General features: G+C 50.7%; 1 protein-coding gene across 1 annotated transcript in view; it reads right to left on the bottom strand.

Moving 5' to 3' along the window:
- Nucleotides 1–24,446, bottom strand: part of LOC144479768 (sodium/iodide cotransporter-like) — a 64,065-nt gene that overhangs the window by 26,605 nt on the left and 13,014 nt on the right. Inside the window, exons 2-8 of the mRNA XM_078198805.1 lie at nt 23,830–23,895; nt 11,368–11,419; nt 6,674–6,741; nt 5,929–6,083; nt 4,536–4,676; nt 2,283–2,412; nt 962–1,050 (exon numbers count right to left, since the gene is read on the bottom strand). Of these exons, the coding sequence (XP_078054931.1) occupies nt 962–1,050; nt 2,283–2,412; nt 4,536–4,676; nt 5,929–6,083; nt 6,674–6,741; nt 11,368–11,419; nt 23,830–23,895 (701 nt within the window). The remainder of the gene's footprint in view (nt 1–961; nt 1,051–2,282; nt 2,413–4,535; nt 4,677–5,928; nt 6,084–6,673; nt 6,742–11,367; nt 11,420–23,829; nt 23,896–24,446) is intronic.

Raw genomic sequence — 24,446 nt, 5'->3', positions numbered from 1 at the left:
TAAAGGTCAGACAGGACAAGTCGAAGATCAAGAGGGCATCCTGGCCAACAGTCATCCCTTATTCAACAATGCTGAAGTTGTCATTCATCTGGTGGATCTTTGCGGGATATTACTGGCTCCAAACGCAACACGTTTTGTTCAAATAAGGGGAGGGAAAACTGACGTTAATATCCCACCTTTCCCAATCTCAGAATGTTTCATAGCACTTAACGGATAGGGAATCACTTTTGAATTGTAGACATAATTTCATGTGAATGCGACGGCCAGTTTACACATAGCAAAATCCCACAAACAGCAATGGAATGAATGACCAGTTAATCTGTAATTGATAACGGCGATTGGGGGAAAGGTTGTTGGTCTGGACACTGGGTAACCTCCCCCTTTGATCTTTATAAAACACATCACAGGCTCTTTAATGTACACCCAGATAGGCAGGTGTGACCACAGTTAATACGAGCCTTGTATTATTTGAATGGGTGTAAATTGGGAGAGGTGGATTCTCAGCAAGACCTTGGAGTCCTTGTACATCAGTTGCTGAAGATAAGCGCGCAGGTACGACAGGCAGTAAAGAAGGCAAATGGTACTTTGGCCTTCATAGCGAGAGGATTTAAGTATCGGGATAGGAATGTTTTGCTGTAATTGTATAGGGCGTTGGTGAGGCCACACCTGGAGTATTGTGTGCAGTTTTGTTTGTCCTTATCTGAGGAAGGATGTCCTTATTATAAAGGGAAACAGCGAAGGTTTACCAGGCTGATTGCTGGGATGGCAGATCTGTCATATGAGGAGAGACTAAGTCGATTAGGATTATATTCACTGGAGTTTAGATGAGTGAGAGAGGACCTCATACAAATTTATAAAATTCTAACAGAGTAGATTTAGATTCGACCACTATGAGACTTGACAGAAATCCTTTCAGAGATATTGGAATGATTGGAGGCTCCCTTCAATGCCATAGTGATACCTCAGTGTCCCACTGAAGGCAGCAGACAGGAACAATCCGGGAACTCCAGGGTACGTCTGAAATATGTCCAGCACCATGTACGGCATCATCTGAAAGTGGAAAGAGAGTCTGATAGAAACTAACATCAAGGACCATAATTTGTCAAAACAACAGCAACAACTCACGTTTAGAAAGTGTTGTTAATGTAATAAACCCCCCCATCCCCCTTCACAGGAGAATTATTAATCCAAACATGTCCCCAGTCCTCACAGGGAGACATTAGGACAGATAATCACAAATATTCAGTCAAAGAGGTCATATCTGAGGAATGTTTCAAAGGACAAAAGTATGGGAGGGAGGCGGAGAGGAGTCGTAGAATCATAGAATTCCTACAGTGCTGAAGGAGGCCATTCGGCCCACCGAGTCTGCACTGCCTCCACATATTTATCCTGCTAATCCTCCTAATTGACTCATAATTTAGCATGGCCAATCCCCCTAATCTGCACATAAAATCATAGAATCCCTAGAGTGCACAAAAGGAGGCCATTTGGCCCATCTGTCTGCACTGACTGCAGATATTTATCCTGCTAGTCCCCCGATCGACACATAATTTAGCATGGCCAATCCATCTAGCCTGCATATAGAATCATAGAATCCCTACAGTGCAGAAGGAGGCCATTCGGCCCATCGAGTCTGCACTGACTCCACATATTTACCCTGCTAATCCCCCGAACCAACACATAATTTAGCATGGCCAATCCCCCTAATCTGCACAACTTTGGAATAGGGTGCAAATTCCAGGATTTAGGACCTCGGCAACTGAATTCACGGTCAATTTGGCCAGAATTGTTTTAGCACAACTTGACATTAAAAAAGCAGGGTTGAGACTTTGGGGGCTGGAGGGTTAGAGAATAGAATAGAATCCCTACAGTGCAAAAGGAGACCATTCGGCTCATCAAGCCTGCACTGACAACAATCCCACCCGGGTTCTATCCCCGTAACTCCACGTTAATCCCCCTGACACTAAAGGACAATTTGGCACGGCCAATCAACCTAACCCCCACATCTTTGGGATGGGAGGAAACCGGAGCACCCGGAGGAAACCCACACAGACACGGGGAGAACGTGCAGGCTCCACACAGACAGTGACCCGAGGCTGGAATTGAACCCGGATCCCTGGCGCTGTGAGGCAGCAGTGCTAACCCACTGTGCCACCGTGCCGCCCTGAGGTTTTGAAGTAGATTGGGGGGACGGGGGTGCAGTGTTTGGGGAGTTACATTCCGGTGAAAACCATTCCTCGCTCCGCTGCTCACTCAGCCGTCTGGTTCTGCGTTTGCCTCACCTGATCCGGTGCGGAGACATGCCCAGCTTTGACAGGGTCGCAATCCTTGTACAAGACAAACATAATGATTCCACAGGTCCCTGCGCTCATCATTATAATCCACAGACCAATTTGGTTTACAAAGATTGCCCTGTAAACAGATGCAAGCAGAGTCTGGCATTCAGAATGTTCCACAATTCAATTCATTTGCCTCACTTTGGTGCCTTAACCCTTAGTCAACAAATTCCTGGTAATCAAATGAAAATTTCATTTGATTACCAGCCACAAATTTTTTTTTTTGTGGGGGAGAGTGCCAGATTTCCATTACCCAGTATTTGGAAGAACTCTGTTATTTGGTCTTAGGTTTCTTATCAACCTGCCAATCTTGGGAGCGCTTGGGACTGACCGCCCCTTTTCCCAAATCCCAGTGGGAACCAGAAGGAAGAACTGTGGCTGATGCATCTCCTCCTAGCCCCAAGGTCACACAATAACCACCCAAATTGAGATTAACCATCGTACACTGGGTTCCTTATCACTGGCTTCTACACTGGGTGCTTGGGACGATACTGTGCCTTTAAGGAATGTATTTTAGTCATGTTTCTGTGTTGAATGTATTTACTAGTCTCTTCCATTTTATTGGAGTCATTTGGTCTGGATTCAGCAGCACTGTATTGTTACTGCAGCAACATAATTGATCTTAATTGATGCAATGTTTGTTTTGATCTGAATTAAAGCAGTGTTCTAGTGTTTTGTGTTTTCCCCTGGGAAATTGCAGAGTGGGGCTTGATTGGGTTGATTGACAGGTAGGGTCATGTGACTGGGTACAACTGGGCTTACACAGAGAACTTAAGGCAGTCTGCTTTTGGGATCTTTAGAGAGAGGTTGCACTCTCTGTGTTCCTTGCTCTGTCCGAAGTGGAGACTGGAATCTGCTGAGAAAGAAGCCTTTTTCTCTGAGATTCTACTGCTTGGAGGTGGAGCTTTCTCTCGAAGTTGCTGCATGAGAATTAGAATACAGTAAGAAGCCTCACAACACCAGATTAAAGTCCAACAGGTTTATTTGGTAGCAAACGCCACTAGCTTTCGGAGCGCTGCTCCTTCGTCAGATGGAGTGGAAATCTGCTCTCCACTCTTCCACTTCATCCACTCCATCTTCTTCCACTCCATCTGACGAAGGAGCAGCGCTCCGAAAGCTAGTGGCGTTTGCTACCAAATAAACCTGTTGGACTTTAACCTGGTGTTGTTAGACTCCTTACTGTGTTTACCCCAGTCCAACGCCGGCATTTCCACATCATGAGAATCAGAGGACAGGGGTGTGCCTGGATCACTCTTCAGAGGTGTCAAAAGGCTGGAGGTCGAGCACCTACCTAAGCATCTTTGCTTTCTGTGCTAACTGGTTCTAAAGAAGGGATTCATGTCTGTGGGGGATAAATTGGAACAACAGAGATAGCTAGCTGTTAAGAATTATGCTTTGCCATGTTTAAGTACTTTAATTGGTAAAAGTTATGCAATTTCTTTTTTGTTATATTCTAACTGTGCTCTTAAATAAAGTTTGTTTTGATAAAAGCTTCCTAGTGGGTCACTGTAATCATACCTGGGGTGAAATAATTTATGCTCACCCTAATGTCAAAATCAATTGTAAAAGTTAGGGACGACATTAACTTCATGAAATACCATCTGGTCCTTAACAGTGCCACACTAAAGGGAGCTTAAATTTTATTTATAAAGTAAATCATGAGGTTACCTCATGTCCAGGGGTGATGAAAAATACTGGCCTGGTCCCATGCTCTGTGTTAACTCGTGATGAGATAGGAACCCTGTATCTGAATTCTAAACTCCACGTCCTCAGCGTTCAAACAAGTGCCGGCTTTTTATTGCACCTGTTATCTTAAACTAAGTTACCACCCCATTCGGCTTTTCAAGAAACTTCTTCTTTTACGGCCGCACTCGCCCTAAACACTGGAAAAGCCCACCAGAGGTCAATGGGCTGTTGCATGGTCCCCCCCCTCCCCCCTCGCCCCTCCCCCGCTAGATACGATTCCCATGGTGGGCAGGATGGGAAAATTTCCCCTTCTGTCTCTTTCCTTCAGACGTTTCCACAAGTTGTGGAAAATGAATTTGATTGGCACCGATTTCCTCACAATCTATGTGAGGAGAGTGAGAGGAATCTTCCTGCCCTGTCTCGTACTCCAGTCTGTATTTTCCTTCAGCCCTTCGGCCAAGCCGTTCCGCTGCTTCTCTCGGCTCAGTTTGGGTTTTACTCATTCCAACTTACAGCCGCGCTTGACACTCGGTTTTGCAAGCGATGTAGCGCTGGACTTGCGCCTGATTCACTCCATGTATGGACATCGACAGGAAAATACCCCCGAAATTAAATGTCCAGAATGTGTAGAGTTTCCTGGGATCTGGATCGAAACTAAAGAGAGAACTTCCATCAATGAACATTTCAAACGCAAATCACCCGTAATAGAGCTTTCCAACAGCAACATCAGTGTGGACAATTACACCCAATGTTTCTTTCTTTTCATTCTTTAAAGAAAGGGTCAAGTCCCCTAGATCAGGACCTCTCTGGAGTTTTATTTTTATTTCATTCATGGGATATGGGATTCACTGGCCAGGCCAGCATTAATTGCCCAACCCTAATTGCCCCTGAGAATGTGATGGTGAGCCGCTTTCCTGAACAACTGCAGTCCATGGGATGTAGGTACGCCCACAGTGACAATGGTGCAGGAATCCAGGCTTTTGACCCGGCGACTGCGAAGGAACGGCGGTATATTTCCAAGTCAGGATGGTGAGTGACTTGGAGGGAAACTTGCAGATGGTGGTGTTCCCATTTGTCTGCTGTCTTTGTCCTTCTAGATGGGAATCGTCATGGGTTTGGAAGGTGCTGTCTAAGGAGCCTTGGTGAGTTTGTTTTATTCATTCTCGGTGTGTGAGCATCTCTGACAAGGCTGGTGTTTATTGCCCATCCCGATCTGTCACTTGAGAAGGTGGCGGTGAGCTGCCTTCTTGAGCCGGGGTAATTAGGAATGGACAATAAATGCTGGACTTGTCAGCAAAGCTCATTTTCCAATATTAAATTTAAAAGAATGACGTGCTACAGGAACAGCCTAGGGCACCTCAACTTGTTTAAACCTTTTCAAGCTGACTTGTTCTTATGGGTTGAGCCAGCTTGTCCACCACTGCTCGATGTGAATAACTCTATGTTCCTGCTACAGTATTACAGGGAAAAGAGTGGGGGAGGTGGAACTAATTGAGTTGCCCTCACAGAACGTTGGTGTGCTCACAATGGGCTTTCGTTCTGTGCTGCGACCATTCTATGATACAAATTGTGAGCCAATTTGTTATGGATCAATTATTTGACCCCTGAAACCACAAACCCTGACCATTTGCCATCAGCCTATTGTGTGGGTGACTTGCTTGAGGTGCTGCAAGTTTTCCAGGGAGTTGGGCTTCAAGTAGAGAAAAGAGCTAATCAATCAAATAAATTCTTCAAAGGAAGACATCCAGGGGCCAGAACATGATTGTTACAGCAACATTTTCCTCAACTTTGAGTTCTGCAGCAGGAAAGGAGTGGAAACATCAGTCAGGGTCAGTGACGATGGAGGTTCACTGGGATGCTCGGTGCCCCAGTGATGAAGATCATTGCAAACACTTTACTCTCTTACTCTCCAAAATTGATCCTGGACCCATTAAATGCATCCTCCAAGACTCTGGCAGTTCCTCCAGCCAAATAGGTTCCCCGGATTATGATTGCGATGAACCCAGACATTATTACGCTGACTTGAAAGACGTCAGTCCAGACGACGGCTTTCAACCCTCCCTGGAGGCACAGGAGTGAAAACCATTAAACACCGAAACATGGCGAGATACAAAGTACTTTCCTTGACAGCTGTGATAGTTCAGTGTCAATAAAAACTATTGAAGCGTTAGAAACCGTTTCAATTGGCAGGAGGGTTGGTAACTGGAGGCCACAGAGTTAAAGCCATTGGAAAGAGAGGCAGAGGGGAGAGATGGAGGAATATATTTAATACAATGATTTTTTTAATGATCTGGAACAGGCTGCCTGAAAGGGCGGTGGAAGCAGATTCAATCGTGATTCTTCATTCATAAATTGGAGAAACACTTGAAGGGGAGAAAATTGTAAGGTTACATAGAAAGAGCAGAGAGGGAGAAACCATCGCATCCAACAGTTATATCACAGTGAAAGGTTAGAATGTTGAATACATGGTGCGATTGGTTGAGGAATAGATAATGCTGATTTCTTTACAGACCATCTCGAGGGAGTCTGTAGTTTACAGAGACAACCATGAAGGTGCCAGGCTAAACTAGAATCTAAATATGTGAGCACTGTAGAATATCAGGACCTTTAACAGAGCGCAGTGGGTTTCTGAGTAAATGTTCTTTACTAACCACGGTTGTGTAGAATGTGCAGATGAATCCAGTGGATAATATAGATACCCAGATATTAAGGCCAGTGACTGAAAGACAACAAGGCACATCAGGATGAGACAATACCACATATTAATGGCTCAACACAGTCCATTAAACAATGTATTAAACATCCTTATAGGAGAACCTTACACATAATGACCTTCATGCCCAGAATTTGTCACCCTAGCTTTGTTCCCTGAAAGAAGGAAATTGCCACATAACCCCTTGTAAAAGTCATGGAAAAGTCCACCCCAGATTTTCGGCTGAAAACTATGCCAATTTCCTTATGTCTCATGTGCAAATGACCTGCCCTTCCAGGAATCAGTGTGCAAAAATTTCGGGAGCCAAAAAACATTCCGAGGATGGATTTGCAAGCTGCGGATGTCGGGGAGGGTGGGGTGCGTTTGCGAGTGGAGACAGGGATGATGGCAAAGCAGTAATGATTTGGGGTCACGGTTTCAAACCCCACTATGGCAGCTGGTGGAATTATGGATTCAATTAATACATCTAGAATTGAAAGCTAGTTTCAGTAATGGTGATTATCAGATATATCACCCAAGGTTATGACGGCCCATCTGGTTCACTCATGCCTTTTAGGGAAGGAAATCTGCCGTCCTTAGCTGGTTTGGTCTACATGTGACTCCAGACGCACAGCAATGTGGTTGACTCTTAACTGCCCTCTGGAATAGCCTAGCAAGACTCAAGGGTTGTAATGACCTCAACGAAGCCCATGAGGTTGGCCTCTTGGAGTATGAGCTCCTTGATTGAGGTAATGATTGTCTGGACAATCAGGGAGTCTCACCTGAATATATCATGAGGAGTGTCAGGGGCTACTGAAACTCTGGGTTCTGACTTTGTACCTGAAGCACTCTTAGGAATGGAGATAAGTTTGTAAATAAAGAGAATCTGGTGAAGGGACACCATTCTCTGAAGGATCCTATGTATGCTTAGCCCTATCTGCTTCAGTCTAGGGCAAATACTTTATTTTTAGATATTTCAGCCTACGCAATTACATTTAAATGTTAGACTGTGGGGGTTAACTAACACTGCTAACTTGACTACATTTTAAAACTCAGAAGGCATGCTGGGTGAGATGAAAATTGACCGCATTCCTGAAAAGTACACAGCAAGAAAACAATTCTTGATAACAACAGCTACAAGACCTGTGTTTTTGCCAGACAGAGACAGCTTGCGGAAAACATTTCCAATAACAAGATTAGAATTAGGACATGTTTTAGTTTCAATGCGTGTTCAGAGTTCAGTCTGTTTTTGGGATCCTGTCCAGTACAATACAGGGAATGGCCTCGAAGTTTGCTTTCTCTCTGCTTCTGTAATGTTAATTTCAAGATCTGTTCAATAAAAGAAATTTATTGTACCAGGGCTGTCCTCGCCGATTCAAAGGAATAAATGGACCCTACACCTCTGAGGAGTTATTTCAAGGGCAATTAGGAATAGGCAATAAATGCTGACCTAAGCAACTGTGACCTCCTTTCCCAGGTCCTGACCATTCCTTTGTCTGCACAGGAAGTGATATGCATTTTGGGCAACTTCCTGCAGGATGTGATGAAGTGAGAATGATGTGGAGATGCCGGCGTTGGACTGGGGTAAGCACAGTAAGAAGTCTCACAACACCAGGTTAAAGTCCAACAGGTTCCAACCTTGTAAATTGAGTTTGTGTCTTTATATGCCCTGTTTGTGAACTCAGGTTCTCACTCACCTGAAGAAGGAGCTTGAGGCTCTGAAAGCTCGTGCTGCCAAATAAACCTGTTGGACTTTAACCTGGTGTTGTGAGACTTCTTACTGTAGTGAGAATGACAGACCAATAATAGCCGGGGCAGTGCAGCTCGAGAAGGTGTGGCTCTGACATCCCGCGATTGTGCATCGGGGTGAACAGGCAAGTCAATCAATAACGTCATCACTTTTGGGAAAAAATCTCCTGGAATGGCTTAAGTCAGAGTTGGCAACCTTAATCGCATAGATGACCCAAACCAAATCTGAAATGTGGAATTCATAGATCGGTACCAAACAGTGAGAGGGATTGCCGCTTGCCAATTACATGCTCTGTGCTTGTTTTTAAAGTTCATGTTTATTTATTAGTCACAAGTAGGTCAATTTTCAACTAACTCAGCATGCCTTCTGAGTTTTAAAATGTAGTCAAGTTAAAAGTGTTAGTTAACCCCCACTGTAATGAAGTTACTGTGAAAATCCCCAAGTCGCCGAGTAGCCTGTTCGGGTGCACTGAGGGAGAATTTAGCACGGCCAATGCACCTAACCGGCACGTCTTTCAGACTGTGGGAGGAAACCGGAGCACCCGGAGGAAACCCATGCAGACACGGGGAGAACGTGCAGACTCCGCACAGATAGTGACCCAAGGCCGGAATCAAACCCAGGTCCCTGGCGCTGTGAGGCAGCAGTGCTAACCACCGTGTCATTCCTGCTGGAATTTGTTAGTTTTTACTTTATTCTATGGAAACTTTAGAAGATTAAAGCTGATGGCGGAGTCTTATCACACAAAAGACGTGGAAAATAATGAGTTACATCAGCTTAGACGAAGCCAATGACTCGGTGGACATTTTCACCAGCCTTCGACATCAGCAGATTATTGTTTTTTATTTAAGATCAGAAGACATAGGAGTAGAATTAGGCCACTCGGCCCATCGAGTCCGCTCCACGATTCAATCATGGCTGATATTTTTCTCATCCCCATTCTCCTGCCTTTTCCCCATAACCCCTGATCCCCTTATTAAACAAGAACCTATCTATCTCTGTCTTAAAGACACTCAATGACCCGGCCTCCACAGCCTTCCACGGCAAAGAGTTCCACAGATTCACCACTCTCTGGCTGAAGAAATTCCTCCTCATCTCTGGTTTAAAGGATCGTCCCTTTAGCCTGAGGTTGTGCCCTCTGGTTCTAGTTTTTCCGACTATGGAAACATCCTCTCCACGTCCACAATATCCAGGCCTCGCAGTATCCTGTAAGTTTCAATAAGATCCCCCCTCATCCTTCTAAACTCCAGTGAGTACAGACCCAGAGTCCTCAACCGTTCCTCATGCGACAAGCTCTTCATTCCAGGGATCATTCTTGTGAACCTCCTCTGGACCCTTTCCAAGGCCAGAACATCCTTCCTCAGATATGGAGCCCAAAACTGCTCACAACACTCCAAATGGGGTCTGACCAGAGCCTTATACAGCCTCAGGAGTACATCCCCGCTCTTGTATTCTGGCCCTCTCGACATGAATGCTAACATTGCATTTGCCTTCCTAACTGCCGACTGAACCTGCACCTTACGAGAACCTTAAGAGAATCTTGACCAATGACTCCCAAATCCCTGAGTGTTTCAGTTTTGTTTAAGGGATGTGGGTGTCACTGGAATGGCCAGCACACATTCTTATTTGCCCTTGAAGTGAGGGGCTGTCTCAGGCCATTTCTCAGGGCAGTTTGGAGCCTCATAGAATCCCTACAGTGCAGAAGGAGGCCATTCGGCCCATAGAGTCTGCACCGACCACAATCCCACCCAAGCCCTATCCCCACAACCCCATGCATTTACCCTAGCTAGTCCCTCTGACATTAAGTGGCAATTTAGCACGGCCAATCCACCTAACCTGCACATCTTTCAGACTGTGGGAGGAAACTGGAGCACCCGGAGGAAACCCATGCAGACACAGGGAGAATGTGCAAACTCCATGTAGACAGTGACCCAAGCTGGGAATCGAACCTGGGTCCCTGGCACTGTGAGGCAACAGTGCTAACCACTGTGCTACCGTGCTGCCCCAGCCACATTCCTGTGGCTCTGGAGTCGCATGTAGGTCAGACTGGATAAACACGATAGATTTCCTTCCCTAAAGGACATCAGTGAACCAGATGGATTTTTCTGACAATCGTCAATGGTTTCATGATCATTTGTAGATTCTTAACTCCAGAGTTTCAGCTAATTCAAATTTCACCATCTGCAGTGATGGGATTCAAACCCGGGTCCCCCACACATTACCCCGGATAGCTGGATTACGAGTCTAGTGATAATACCACTGCGCCACTGCCTACCCCGCTTATTTTCTTTAAAGGTGTCGCATATATCAGCTGTTCTTTCACATCACTGGGTCAAATTCCTGGCTCGCTCCCTAGCTCAGCACTGTGGGCGATAGCTACAGTGCAAGGACTACGATAGCCCATGAAATAAGCTCACCAACACTTTCTTAATAGCAACTACCGAGGGGTAATACCTTCCAGCCCATATCCCCAGAAATAATTTTGAAAAGTGTTGCCCCCAGTCGGACGTTGGCCAATATTTTTGTCCTGTGGGATCACCACGTCATCCATCTCGGAGTCAGGTCATCAACATCTGCTGCTATTGGATTGTAACAACAATTTCCATTTGTATAGCGCCTTTGATGTGGAAAAACATCCCAAGGTGCTTCCCAGATGGGCCATTGGACAAAAATGGATGCTGGGGGGGGGGGGGGGGGGGGGGGTGTGTGTGATCAGAAATCCCGGTCAAAAAGTTAGGCTTGGAGGAGGATCTTAAAGGAGGATAGGGAGGTATAAAGAGGTGGAGGGAGTTTAGGGCGGATAAGCCTCACTAACTCGAGTTGATTAGAAAAGGGTTTGAACTGCCCAGTCCAGCTAACATGTAATTGCAATTTGATAAAGGCGAAACTCAACAGTGACCACTTGCCTTGGTTTAATATCAGAGCAGGCGCATAAATGACAATCCCGGTGTACAGGACCTACAGGGTTAAAAAGAACATCATGGATCAATCAATGCAAAGGTTTGGCTTTCAACCGTTACAGACAACAGATGCATGTCAGAATTATACAGTAAATGGTCGAACCCTTCGGAGTGTTGATAGACGGAGAGATCTGGGCGTACATGTCCACCAATCACTGAAAGTGGCAATGCAGGTGGATAAGGTCGTCAAGAAGGCACACGGCATGCTTGCATTCATCAGTCGGGGCATTGAGCTCCAGAGAGTGTCAGTACTGAGGGAGTGCCGCACTGTCAGAGGGTCTGTACTGAGGGAGTGCCGCACTGTCAGAGGGTCTGTACTGAGGGAGTGCCGCACTGTCAGAGGGTCTGTACTGGGGGAGTGCCGCACTGTCAGAGGGTCTGTACTGGGGGAGTGCCGCACTGTCCGAGGGTCTGTACTGGGGGAGTGCCGCACTGTCAGAGAGTCAGTACTGAGGGAGTACCGCACTGTCAGAGGGTCAGTACCGAGGGAGTGCTGCACTGTCAGAGGGTCAGAGCTGAGGGAGTGCTGCACTGTCAGAGGGTCAGAGCTGAGGGAGTGCCGCGCAGTCAGAGGGTCAGTACTGAGGGAGTGCCGCACTGTCAGAGGGTCAGTACTGAGGGAGTGCTGCACTGTTAGAGGGTCAGTACTGAGGGAGTGCAGCACTGTCAAAGGGTCAGTACTGAGGGAATGCTGCACTGTCAGAGGGTCAGTACTGAGGGAGTGCCGCACTGTCAGAGGGTCAGTACCGAGGGAGTGCTGCACTGTCAGAGGGTCAATACTGAAGTACTGCTGAGCTGTCAGAGGGTCAGTACTGAGGGAGTGCCGCACTGTCAAAGGGTCAGTACTGAGGGAGTGCTGCACTGTCACAGGGTCAGTACTGTGGGAGTGCAGCACTGTCAGAGGGTCAGTACTGAGGGAGTGCTGCACTGTCAGAGGGTCTGTACTGGGGGAGTGCCGCACTGTCCGAGGGTCTGTACTGGGGGAGTGCCGCACTGTCAGAGAGTCAGTACTGAGGGAGTGCCGCACTGTCAGAGGGTCAGTGCTGAGGGACTGCCGCACTGTCAGAGGGTCAGTACTGAGGGAGTGCAGCACTGTCAGAGGGTCAGTACTGAGGGAGTGCCGCACTGTCAAAGGGTCAGTACCGAGGGAGTGCAGCACTGTCAGAGGGTCAGTACTGAGAGAGCGCCGCACTGTCAGAGGGTCAGTACTGAGGAAGTGCCGCACTGTCAGAGGGTCAGTACTGAGGGAGTGCTGCATTGTCAGAGGGTCAGTACTGAGGGAGTGCCGCACTGTCAGAGGGTCAGTACTGAGGGAGTGCCGCACTGTCAGAGGGTCAGTACTGAGGGAGTGCTGCACTGTCAGAGGGTCTGTACTGAGGGAGTGCCGCACTGTCAGAGGGCCTGTACTGAGGGAGTGCCGCACTGTCAGAGGGTCTGTACTGGGGGAGTGCCGCACTGTCAGAGGGTCTGTGCTGGGGGAGTGCTGCACTGTCAGAGGGTCAGTACTGAGGGAGTGCCGCACGGTCAGAGGGTCAGTACTGAGGGAGTGCTGCACTGTCAGAGGGTCAGTACTGAGGGAGTGCTGCACTGTTAGAGGGTCAGTACTGAGGGAGTGCAGCACTATCAAAGGGTCAGTACTGAGGGAATGCTGCACTGTCAGAGGGTCAGTACTGAGGGAGTGCCGCACTGTCAGAGGGTCAGTACCGAGGGAGTGCTGCACTGTCAGAGGGTCAATACTGAAGTGCTGCTGAGCTGTCAGAGGGTCAGTACCGAGGGAGTGCCGCACTGTCTGAGGATCAGTACTGAGGGAGTGCCACACTGTCAGAGGGTCAGTCTTGAGGGAATGCCGCACTCTCAGAGGGTCAGGACTTAGGGAGTGCCGCAATGTCAGAGGGTCAGTGCTGAGCGAGTGCCACACTGTCAGAGGGTCAGTACTGAGGGAGTGCCGCACTGTCAGAGGGTCAGTACCGAGGGAGTGCTGTACTGTCAGAGGGTCAGTACTGAGGGAGTGCCGCACTGTCAGAGGGTCAGTCTTGAGGGAATGCCGCACTGTCAGAGGGTCAGGACTTAGGGAGTGCCACAGTGTCAGAGGGTCAGTACCGAGGGAGTGCTGCACTGTCAGGGGGTCAGTACTGAGGGAGTGCTGCACTGTCAGAGGGTCAGTACTGAGGGAGTGCCGCAATGTCAGAGGGTCAGTGCTGAGCGAGTGCCACACTGTCAGAGGGTCAGTACTGAGGGAGTGCCGCACTGTCAGAGGGTCAGTACTTAGGGAGTGCAGCACTGTCAGAGGGTCAGTACTGAGGGAGTGCCGCACTGTCAGAGGGTCAGTACTGAGGGAGTGCTGTACTGTCAGAGGGTCAGTACTGAGGGAGTGCCGCACTGTCAGAGGGTCAGTACCGAGGGAGTGCCGCACTGTCAGAGGGTCAGTACTGAGGGAGTGCTGTACTGTCAGAGGGTCAGTACCGAGGGAGTGCTGTACTGTCAGAGGGTCAATACTGAGGAAGTATCGTACGGTCAGAGGGTCAATACTGAGAGACTGCTGCGCTGTCAGAGGGTCAGTACAGAGGGAGTGCCACACTGTCAGAGGGTCAGTACTGTGGGAGTGCTGCACTGTCAGAGGGTGAGTACTGTGGGAGTGCTGCACTGTCAGAGGGTGAGTACTGAGGGAGTGCTGCACTGTCAGAGGGTCAGTTTTGAGGGTGTGCAGCACTGTCATAGGGTCAATACTGAGAGACTGCTGCACTGTCAGAGGGTCAGTACTGAGGGAGTGCCGCACTGTCAGAGGGTCAGTACTGAGGGAGTGCTGCACTGTCAGAGGGTGAGTACTGTGGGAGTGCCGCAATGTCAAAGGGTCAGTACTGAGGGAGTGCCACACTGTCAAAGGGTCAGTACTGAGGGAGTGCTGCACTGTCAGAGGGTGAGTACTGTGGGAGTGCCGCAATGTCAAAGGGTCAGTACTGAGGGTGTGCAGCACTGTCAAAGGGTCAGTACTGAGGAAGTGCTGCACTGTCAGAGGGTCAGTACTGGGGGAGTGCCGCACTGTCAGAGGGTCAGTGCTGAGGGAGTGTTGTACTGTCAGAGGGTCAGTACTGAGGGAGTGCCACACTGTCAGAGGGTCAGTACCGAGGGAGTGCTGCACTCTCAGAGGGTCAGTACTGATGGAGTGCCGCACTGTCAAAGGGTCAGTACTGAGGGAGTGCTGCACTGTCAGAGGGTCAGTACTGAGTGAGTGCCGCACTGTCAGAGGGTCAGTGCTGAGGGAGTGCTGCACTGTCAAAGGGTCAGTACTGAGGGAGTGCCGCACTGTCAGAGGGTCAGTACTGAGTGAGTGCCGCACTGTCAGAGGGTCAGTGCTGAGGGAGTGCTGCACTGTCAAAGGGTCAGTACTGAGGGAGTGCAGCATTGTCAGAGGGTCAGTACTTAGGGAGTGCTGCACTGTCAGAGGGTCAGTACTGAGGGAGTGCCGCACTGTCAGAGGGTCAGTACTGAGGGAGTGCTGTACTGTCAGAGGGTCAGTACTGAGGGAGTGCCGCACTGTCAGAGGGTCAGTACCGAGGGAGTGCTGTACTGTCAGAGGGTCAATACTGAGGAAGTATCGCACGGTCAGAGGGTCAATACTGAGAGACTGCCGCACTGTCAGAGGGTCAGTCTTGAGGGAATGCCGCACTGTCAGAGGGTCAGTACTGAGGGAGTGCCGCACTGTCAGAGGGTCAGTACCGAGGGAGTGCTGCACTGTCAGAGGGTCAATACTGAAGTGCTGCTGAGCTGTCAGAGGGTCAGTACCGAGGGAGTGCCGCACTGTCTGAGGGTCAGTACTGAGGGAGTGCCACACTGTCAGAGGGTCAGTCTTGAGGGAATGCCGCACTCTCAGAGGGTCAGGACTTAGGGAGTGCCGCAATGTCAGAGGGTCAGTGCTGAGCGAGTGCCACACTGTCAGAGGGTCAGTACTGAGGGAGTGCCGCACTGTCAGAGGGTCAGTACCGAGGGAGTGCTGTACTGTCAGAGGGTCAGTACTGAGGGAGTGCCGCACTGTCAGAGGGTCAGTCTTGAGGGAATGCCGCACTGTCAGAGGGTCAGGACTTAGGGAGTGCCACAGTGTCAGAGGGTCAGTACCGAGGGAGTGCTGCACTGTCAGAGGGTCAGTACTGAGGGAGTGCCGCACTGTCAGAGGGTCAGTACTTAGGGAGTGCTGCACTGTCAGAGGGTCAGTACTGAGGGAGTGCCGCACTGTCAGAGGGTCAGTACTGAGGGAGTGCTGTACTGTCAGAGGGTCAGTACTGAGGGAGTGCCGCACTGTCAGAGGGTCAGTACCGAGGGAGTGCCGCACTGTCAGAGGGTCAGTACTGAGGGAGTGCTGTACTGTCAGAGGGTCAGTACCGAGGGAGTGCCGCACTGTCAGAGGGTCAGTACCGAGGGAGTGCTGTACTGTCAGAGGGTCAATACTGAGGAAGTATCGTACGGTCAGAGGGTCAATACTGAGAGACTGCTGCGCTGTCAGAGGGTCAGTACAGAGGGAGTTCCACACTGTCAGAGGGTCAGTACTGTGGGAGTGCTGCACTGTCAGAGGGTGAGTACTGTGGGAGTGCTGCACTGTCAGAGGGTGAGTACTGAGGGAGTGCTGCACTGTCAGAGGGTCAGTTCTGAGGGTGTGCAGCACTGTCATAGGGTCAATACTGAGAGACTGCTGCACTGTCAGAGGGTCAGTACTGAGGGAGTGCCGCACTGTCAGAGGGTCAGTACTGAGGGAGTGCTGCACTGTCAGAGGGTGAGTACTGTGGGAGTGCCGCAATGTCAAAGGGTCAGTACTGAGGGAGTGCCACACTGTCAAAGGGTCAGTACTGAGGGAGTGCTGCACTGTCAGAGGGTGAGTACTGTGGGAGTGCCGCAATGTCAAAGGGTCAGTACTGAGGGTGTGCAGCACTGTCAAAGGGTCAGTACTGAGGAAGTGCTGCACTGTCAGAGGGTCAGTACTGGGGGAGTGCCGCACTGTCAGAGGGTCAGTGCTGAGGTAGTGTTGTACTGTCAGAGGGTCAGTACTGAGGGAGTGCCACACTGTCAGAGGGTCAGTACCGAGGGAGTGCTGCACTCTCAGAGGGTCAGTACTGATGGAGTGCCGCACTGTCAAAGGGTCAGTACTGAGGGAGTGCTGCACTGTCAGAGGGTCAGTACTGAGTGAGTGCCGCACTGTCAGAGGGTCAGTGCTGAGGGAGTGCTGCACTGTCAAAGGGTCAGTACTGAGGGAGTGCCGCACTGTCAGAGGGTCAGTACTGAGTGAGTGCCGCACTGTCAGAGGGTCAGTGCTGAGGGAGTGCTGCACTGTCAAAGGGTCAGTACTGAGGGAGTGCAGCATTGTCAGAGGGTCAGTACTTAGGGAGTGCTGCACTGTCAGAGGGTCAGTACTGAGGGAGTGCCGCACTGTCAGAGGGTCAGTACTGAGGGAGTGCTGTACTGTCAGAGGGTCAGTACTGAGGGAGTGCCGCACTGTCAGAGGGTCAGTACCGAGGGAGTGCTGTACTGTCAGAGGGTCAATACTGAGGAAGTATCGCACGGTCAGAGGGTCAATACTGAGAGACTGCCGCACTGTCAGAGGGTCAGTCTTGAGGGAATGCCGCACTGTCAGAGGGTCAGGACTTAGGGAGTGCCACAGTGTCAGAGGGTCAGTACCGAGGGAGTGCTGCACTGTCAGAGGGTCAGTACTGAGGGAGTGCTGCACTGTCAGAGGGTCAGTACTGAGGGAGTGCCGCAATGTCAGAGGGTCAGTGCTGAGCGAGTGCCACACTGTCAGAGGGTCAGTACTGAGGGAGTGCTGCACTGTCAGAGGGTCAGTACCGAGGGAGTGCTGTACTGTCAGAGGGTCAGTACTGAGGGAGTGCCGCACTGTCAGAGGGTCAGTCTTGAGGGAATGCCGCACTGTCAGAGGGTCAGGACTTAGGGAGTGCCACAGTGTCAGAGGGTCAGTACTGAGGGAGTGCTGCACTGTTAGAGGGTCAGTACTGAGGGAGTGCAGCACTGTCAAAGGGTCAGTACTGAGGGAATGCTGCACTGTCAGAGGGTCAGTACTGAGGGAGTGCCGCACTGTCAGAGGGTCAGTAGCGAGGGGGTGCTGCACTGTCAGAGGGTCAATACTGAAGTACTGCTGAGCTGTCAGAGGGTCAGTACTGAGGGAGTGCCGCACTGTCAAAGGGTCAGTACTGAGGGAGTGCTGCACTGTCACAGGGTCAGTACTGAGGGAGTGCAGCACTGTCAGAGGGTCAGTACTGAGGGAGTGCTGCATTGTCAGAGGGTCTGTACTGGGGGAGTGCCGCACTGTCCGAGGGTCTGTACTGGGGGAGTGCCGCACTGTCAGAGAGTCAGTACTGAGGGAGTGCCGCACTGTCAGAGGGTCAGTGCTGAGGGACTGCCGCACTGTCAGAGGGTCAGTACTGAGGGAGTGCAGCACTGTCAGAGGGTCAGTACTGAGGGAGTGCCGCACTGTCAAAGGGTCAGTACCGAGGGAGTGCAGCACTGTCAGAGGGTCAGTACTGAGAGAGCGCCGCACTGTCAGAGAGTCAGTACTGAGGAAGTGCTGCATTGTCAGAGGGTCAGTACTGAGGGAGTGCCGCACTGTCAGAGGGTCAGTACTGAGGGAGTGCTGCACTGTCAGAGGGTCTGTACTGAGGGAGTGCCGCACTGTCAGAGGGTCTGTACTGAGGGAGTGCCGCACTGTCAGAGGGTCTGTACTGGGGGAGTGCCGCACTGTCAGAGGGTCTGTGCTGGGGGAGTGCTGCACTGTCAGAGGGTCAGTACTGAGGGAGTGCCGCACGGTCAGAGGGTCAGTACTGAGGGAGTGCTGCACTGTCAGAGGGTCAGTACTGAGGGAGTGCTGCACTGTTAGAGGGTCAGTACTGAGGGAGTGCAGCACTATCAAAGGGTCAGTACTGAGGGAATGCTGCACTGTCAGAGGGTCAGTACTGAGGGAGTGCCGCACTGTCAGGGTCAGTACCGAGGGAGTGCTGCACTGTCAGAGGGTCAATACTGAAGTGCTGCTGAGCTGTCAGAGGGTCAGTACCGAGGGAGTGCCGCACTGTCTGAGGGTCAGTACTGAGGGAGTGCCGCACTGTCAGAGGGTCAGTCTTGAGGGAATGCCGCACTCTCAGAGGGTCAGGACTTAGGGAGTGCCGCAATGTCAGAGGGTCAGTGCTGAGCGAGTGCCACACTGTCAGAGGGTCAGTACTGAGGGAGTGCCGCACTGTCAGAGGGTCAGTACCGAGGGAGTGCTGTACTGTCAGAGGGTCAGTACTGAGGGAGTGCCGCACTGTCAGAGGGTCAGTCTTGAGGGAATGCCGCACTGTCAGAGGGTCAGGACTTAGGGAGTGCCACAGTGTCAGAGGGTCAGTACCGAGGGAGTGCTGCACTGTCAGAGGGTCAGTACTGAGGGAGTGCTGCACTGTCAGAGGGTCAGTACTGAGGGAGTGCCGCAATGTCAGAGGGTCAGTGCTGAGCGAGTGCCACACTGTCAGAGGGTCAGTACTGAGGGAGTGCCGCACTGTCAGAGGGTCAGTACTTAGGGAGTGCTGCACTGTCAGAGGGTCAGTACTGAGGGAGTGCCGCACTGTCAGAGGGTCAGTACTGAGGGAGTGCTGTACTGTCAGAGGGTCAGTACTGAGGGAGTGCCGCACTGTCAGAGGGTCAGTACCGAGGGAGTGCCGCACTGTCAGAGGGTCAGTACTGAGGGAGTGCTGTACTGTCAGAGGGTCAGTACTGAGGGAGTGCCGCACTGTCAGAGGGTCAGTACCGAGGGAGTGCCGCACTGTCAGAGGGTCAGTACTGAGGGAGTGCTGTACTGTCAGAGGGTCAGTACTGAGGGAGTGCCGCACTGTCAGAGGGTCAGTACCGAGGGAGTGCTGTACTGTCAGAGGGTCAATACTGAGGAAGTATCGTACGGTCAGAGGGTCAATACTGAGAGACTGCTGCGCTGTCAGAGGGTCAGTACAGAGGGAGTGCCACACTGTCAGAGGGTCAGTACTGTGGGAGTGCTGCACTGTCAGAGGGTGAGTACTGTGGGAGTGCTGCACTGTCAGAGGGTGAGTACTGAGGGAGTGCTGCACTGTCAGAGGGTCAGTTCTGAGGGTGTGCAGCACTGTCAAAGGGTCAGTACTGAGGGAGTGCCGCACTGTCAGAGGGTCAGTACTGAGGGTGTGCTGCACTGTCATAGGGTCAATACTGAGAGACTGCTGCACTGTCAGAGGGTCAGTACTGAGGGAGTGCCGCACTGTCAGAGGGTCAGTACTGAGGGAGTGCTGCACTGTCAGAGGGTGAGTACTGTGGGAGTGCCGCAATGTCAAAGGGTCAGTACTGAGGGAGTGCCACACTGTCAAAGGGTCAGTACTGAGGGAGTGCTGCACTGTCAGAGGGTGAGTACTGTGGGAGTGCCGCAATGTCAAAGGGTCAGTACTGAGGGTGTGCAGCACTGTCAAAGGGTCAGTACTGAGGAAGTGCTGCACTGTCAGAGGGTCAGTACTGGGGGAGTGCCGCACTGTCAGAGGGTCAGTGCTGAGGGAGTGTTGTACTGTCAGAGGGTCAGTACTGAGGGAGTGCCACACTGTCAGAGGGTCAGTACCGAGGGAGTGCTGCACTCTCAGAGGGTCAGTACTGATGGAGTGCCGCACTGTCAAAGGGTCAGTACTGAGGGAGTGCTGCACTGTCAGAGGGTCAGTACTGAGTGAGTGCCGCACTGTCAGAGGGTCAGTGCTGAGGGAGTGCTGCACTGTCAAAGGGTCAGTACTGAGGGAGTGCCGCACTGTCAGAGGGTCAGTACTGAGTGAGTGCCGCACTGTCAGAGGGTCAGTGCTGAGGGAGTGCTGCACTGTCAAAGGGTCAGTACTGAGGGAGTGCAGCACTGTCAGAGGGTCAGTACTTAGGGAGTGCTGCACTGTCAGAGGGTCAGTACTGAGGGAGTGCCGCACTGTCAGAGGGTCAGTACTGAGGGAGTGCTGTACTGTCAGAGGGTCAGTACTGAGGGAGTGCCGCACTGTCAGAGGGTCAGTACCGAGGGATTGCTTACTGTCAGAGGGTCAATACTGAGGAAGTATCGCACGGTCAGAGGGTCAATACTGAGAGACTGCTGCGCTGTCAGAGGGTCAGTACAGAGGGAGTGCCACACTGTCAGAGGGTCAGTACTGTGGGAGTGCTGCACTGTCAGAGGGTGAGTACTGAGGGAGTGCCGCACTGTCAGAGGGTCAGTTCTGAGGGAGTGCTGCACTGTCATAGGGTCAATACTGAGAGACTGCTGCACTGTCAGAGGGTCAGTACTGAGGGAGTGCCGCACTGTCAGAGGGTCAGTTCTGAGGGAGTGCTGCACTGTCATAGGGTCAATACTGAGAGACTGCTGCACTGTCAGAGGGTCAGTACTGAGGGAGTGCCGCACTGTCAAAGGGTCAGTACTGAGGGAGTGCTGCACTGTCAGAGGGTGAGTACTGTGGGAGTGCCGCAATGTCAAAGGGTCAGTACTGAGGGTGGGCAGCACTGTCAAAGGGTCAGTACTGAGGAAGTGCTGCACTGTCAGAGGGTCAGTACTGGGGGAGTGCCGCACTGTCAGAGGGTCAGTACTGAGGGAGTGCCACACTGTCAGAGGGTCAGTACCGAGGGAGTGCTGCACTCTCAGAGGGTCAGTGCTAATGGAGTGCCGCACTGTCAAAGGGTCAGTACTGAGGGAGTGCTGCACTGTCAGAGGGTCAGTACTGAGTGAGTGCCGCACTGTCAGAGGGTCAGTGCTGAGGGAGTGCCGCACTGTCAAAGGGTCAGTACTGAGGGAGTGCCGCACTGTCAGAGGGTCAGTACTGAGTGAGTGCCGCACTGTCAGAGGGTCAGTGCTGAGGGAGTGCTGCACTGTCAAAGGGTCAGTACTGAGGGAGTGCAGCACTGTCAGAGGGTCAGTACTGAGGGAGTGCCGCACTGTCAGAGGGTCAGTGCTGAGGGAGTGTCGTACTGTCAGAGGGTCAGTACTGAGGGAGTGCCACACTGTCAGAGGGTCAGTACTGATGGAGTGCCGCACTGTCAGAGGGTCAGTACTGAGAGAGTGCCGCACTGTCAGAGGGTCAGTACTGAGGGAGTGCCACACTGTCAGAGGGTCAGTACTGATGGAGTGCCGCACTGTCAGAGGGTCAGTACTGAGAGAGTACCGTGCTGTCAGAAGGTCAGTAGTGAGGGAGTGCTGTCCTTTGGGTAGATGAGAGGAGATGGCCTTGGTGGTGCAGTGGTAGCGCCCCCACTTCCGGTCTGGGAAGCACCAGGTGCCAGTCCCACTTCAGGACCTGATGGCCACAGTAGATGCGCTCCTAATGAGGCCAAACCTGTTGATTATCAGCCAGTAAATCCTGATTGCAGGCAGTAAGAGTAGGAGATTTTCCTGGTCAGTCACACCGCTGAAGGCACTGGTAAACCACTGCAGTACTTTACCCAAGCATAATGGACCAATCCAAGAAGGCGAATGGAATGTTGGCCTTTATCGCGAGGGTGATAAAATATAAAAGCAGGGAGGTCTTGCTGCAACTGTACAAGGCACTGGTGAGGCCGCAACTGGAGTATTGTGTGCAGTTTTGGTCCCCTTATTTGCGAAAGGATATATTGGCCTTGGAGAGAGTGCAGAGAAGGTTCACCAGGTTGATACCGGAGATGAGGGGTATAGCTTATGAGGAGAGATTAAACAGATTGGGTCTGTACTCGTTGGAGTTTAGAAGGATGAGGGGTGATCTTATAGAGACATATAAGATAATGAAGGGGCTGGATAGGGTAGAGGTGGAGAGATTCTTTCCACTTAGAAGGGAAACCAGAACTAGAGGGCACAGCTTCAAACTAAGGGGGGGCCGGTTCAGAACAGAGTTGAGAGAGAACTTCTTCTCTCAGAGGGTAGTGAATCTGTGGAATTCTCTGCCCATTGAAGTGGTGGAGGCTTCCTCGTTGAATATGTTTAAATCACGCGTAGATAGTTTTCTGATCGATAAGGGAATTAGGGGTTATGGGGAGCAGGCGGGTAAGTGGAACTGATTCGCTTCAGATCAGCCATGATCTTGTTGAATGGCGGGGCAGGCTCGAGGGGCTAGATGGCCTACTCCTGCTCCTATTTCTTATGTTCTTATGTTCTTATGTCCATGGTCACCAACGCCCTGTTCGAGGACGGTACCTGCAGCAGGAGGCAGAGGTTAAACTGAGGCCTTGTCTGCCCCCTCAGGTGGTTATAAAAGGCCCCATGGTATTATTTCAAAGCAGAGCAAGGAAATTATTCCTGGAATCCTCAATATCAATCCCTCAAACACCTTCACTGACAGACAAACTGGATTATTTGGTCATTATCTCTTTGCTGGGAGCTTCGTAGATTATCATAGAAGCTACAGTGCAGGAGGAGGCCATTCGACCCAGCGAGTCTGTACTGGCCACAATCCCACCCAGGCCCTATCCCCATAACCCCACACATTTCCCCTGCTAATCCCCTGACACTAGGGTCAATTTAGTATGATCAATCAATCTAACTTACACATCTTTGGACTGTGGGAGGAAACTGGAGCACCCGGAGGAAACCCATGCAGACACGGGGAGAATGTGCAAACTCCACACAGACAGTGACCCGAGGCCGGAATTGAAACTGAATCCCTGGCGCTGTGAGGCAGCAGTGCTCACCACTGTGCCACTGTGCCGCCCAGCTTGTGCTCAAATTGTTAAAACAATGGCCATGTAATTCAAAAGGTATTTCATTGGCTGTATAGCATGCTTAGAAGTTCAGGCAGCACAGTGGCTCAGTGCCAGGGACCCAGGTTTAATTCCTGCCTCAGGTGACTGTCCGTGTGGAGTTTGCACATTCTTCCCTTTGTCTGCGTGGGTTTCCTCCGGGTGCTCCGGTTTCCTCCCACAGTCCAAAGATGTGCGGATTAGGTGGATTGGCCATGCTAAATTGACCCTTAATGTCAGGGGGACTAGCAGGATAGGGCCTGGGTGGGATTGTTGTTGGTGCAGACTCAACGGGCTAAATGGCCTCCTTCTGTACCTTAGGGATTCTAAGTCATGAGGTTGTTAAAAACACCTGATAAAATTAATTCCTTCTTTTTCTTTTACTTCATCTATCCCATCTCCATATCCATCAATTCCTCCCTCTTGTCTTAATTTGCTTCCTCACGAATGCATCCACGGTCATTGTCTCTGATTATTCCATGTGGAATTGAGTTCCACATTCTCACTGGATGCCAGCGTCTCGGAATTCGCTGGCTTGTTCGGCAATGGTCAACTCTGCGTCAAGCTTTGCCTGGCTATTGGTCATTCTAAGAAACCACAGCGTGATTGGTGGGACTCAACACAGGGAAGTCCTGAAGCTTGGCTTCACTTTCCCGGGGAAGATCAGGCCACCCTTTTAACCAGAAAATGTGTTGAAATTCTTACCGTGGCTGCCATGTATTGTGCGGTCCCATACAACCGGAGGCCTTTGCTGAATCGCAGTTCCAGGTACTGTAAAAATAAACAATTATTTCCAGAAACACTCATTTGCTTTTTCTAATTGTCAGGGTGGATTTTTACCGTGTGTCGCAGTGGAGGTGGGGTCCATAAGACCTTAAGACAAAGGGTAATAAACGGGCCATTTGGCCCATCAACTCATGAAAACCTAGAAACTAGAAGGAGGAGTACACCATTCGGCCCTTCAAGCCTGCTTCGCCATCCATTTTAATCATGGCTATATCCTGATCCCCCCTTCCTCCCATATCCCTTGATCCCGTTAGCCCCAAGAGCTATATCTCATTTTTTCTTGAAATCATGCAACATTTTGGCCTCAACTACTTTCTGTGGTAGTGAATTCCATACATTCACCACCCTCTGGGTGAAGAAATTTCTCCTCACCTCAGTCCTAAAAGGCTTATCCTTTATCCTCAAACTATGACCCCTAGTTCTGAACTCCCCCACCATTGGGAACATTTTTTCTGAATCTACCCTGTCTAACCCTGTTAGAATTTTATAAATTTCTATGAGATCCCCTCTCACTCTTCTAAACTCCGGTGAATGTA

This window comes from Mustelus asterias, chromosome 26 (genome assembly GCF_964213995.1).
Source record: "Mustelus asterias chromosome 26, sMusAst1.hap1.1, whole genome shotgun sequence".
Lineage (NCBI taxonomy): Eukaryota > Metazoa > Chordata > Chondrichthyes > Carcharhiniformes > Triakidae > Mustelus > Mustelus asterias.
The sequence above is the reverse complement of the archived record's forward strand: the minus strand, read 5'-3'. Positions and strand labels throughout refer to the sequence as shown.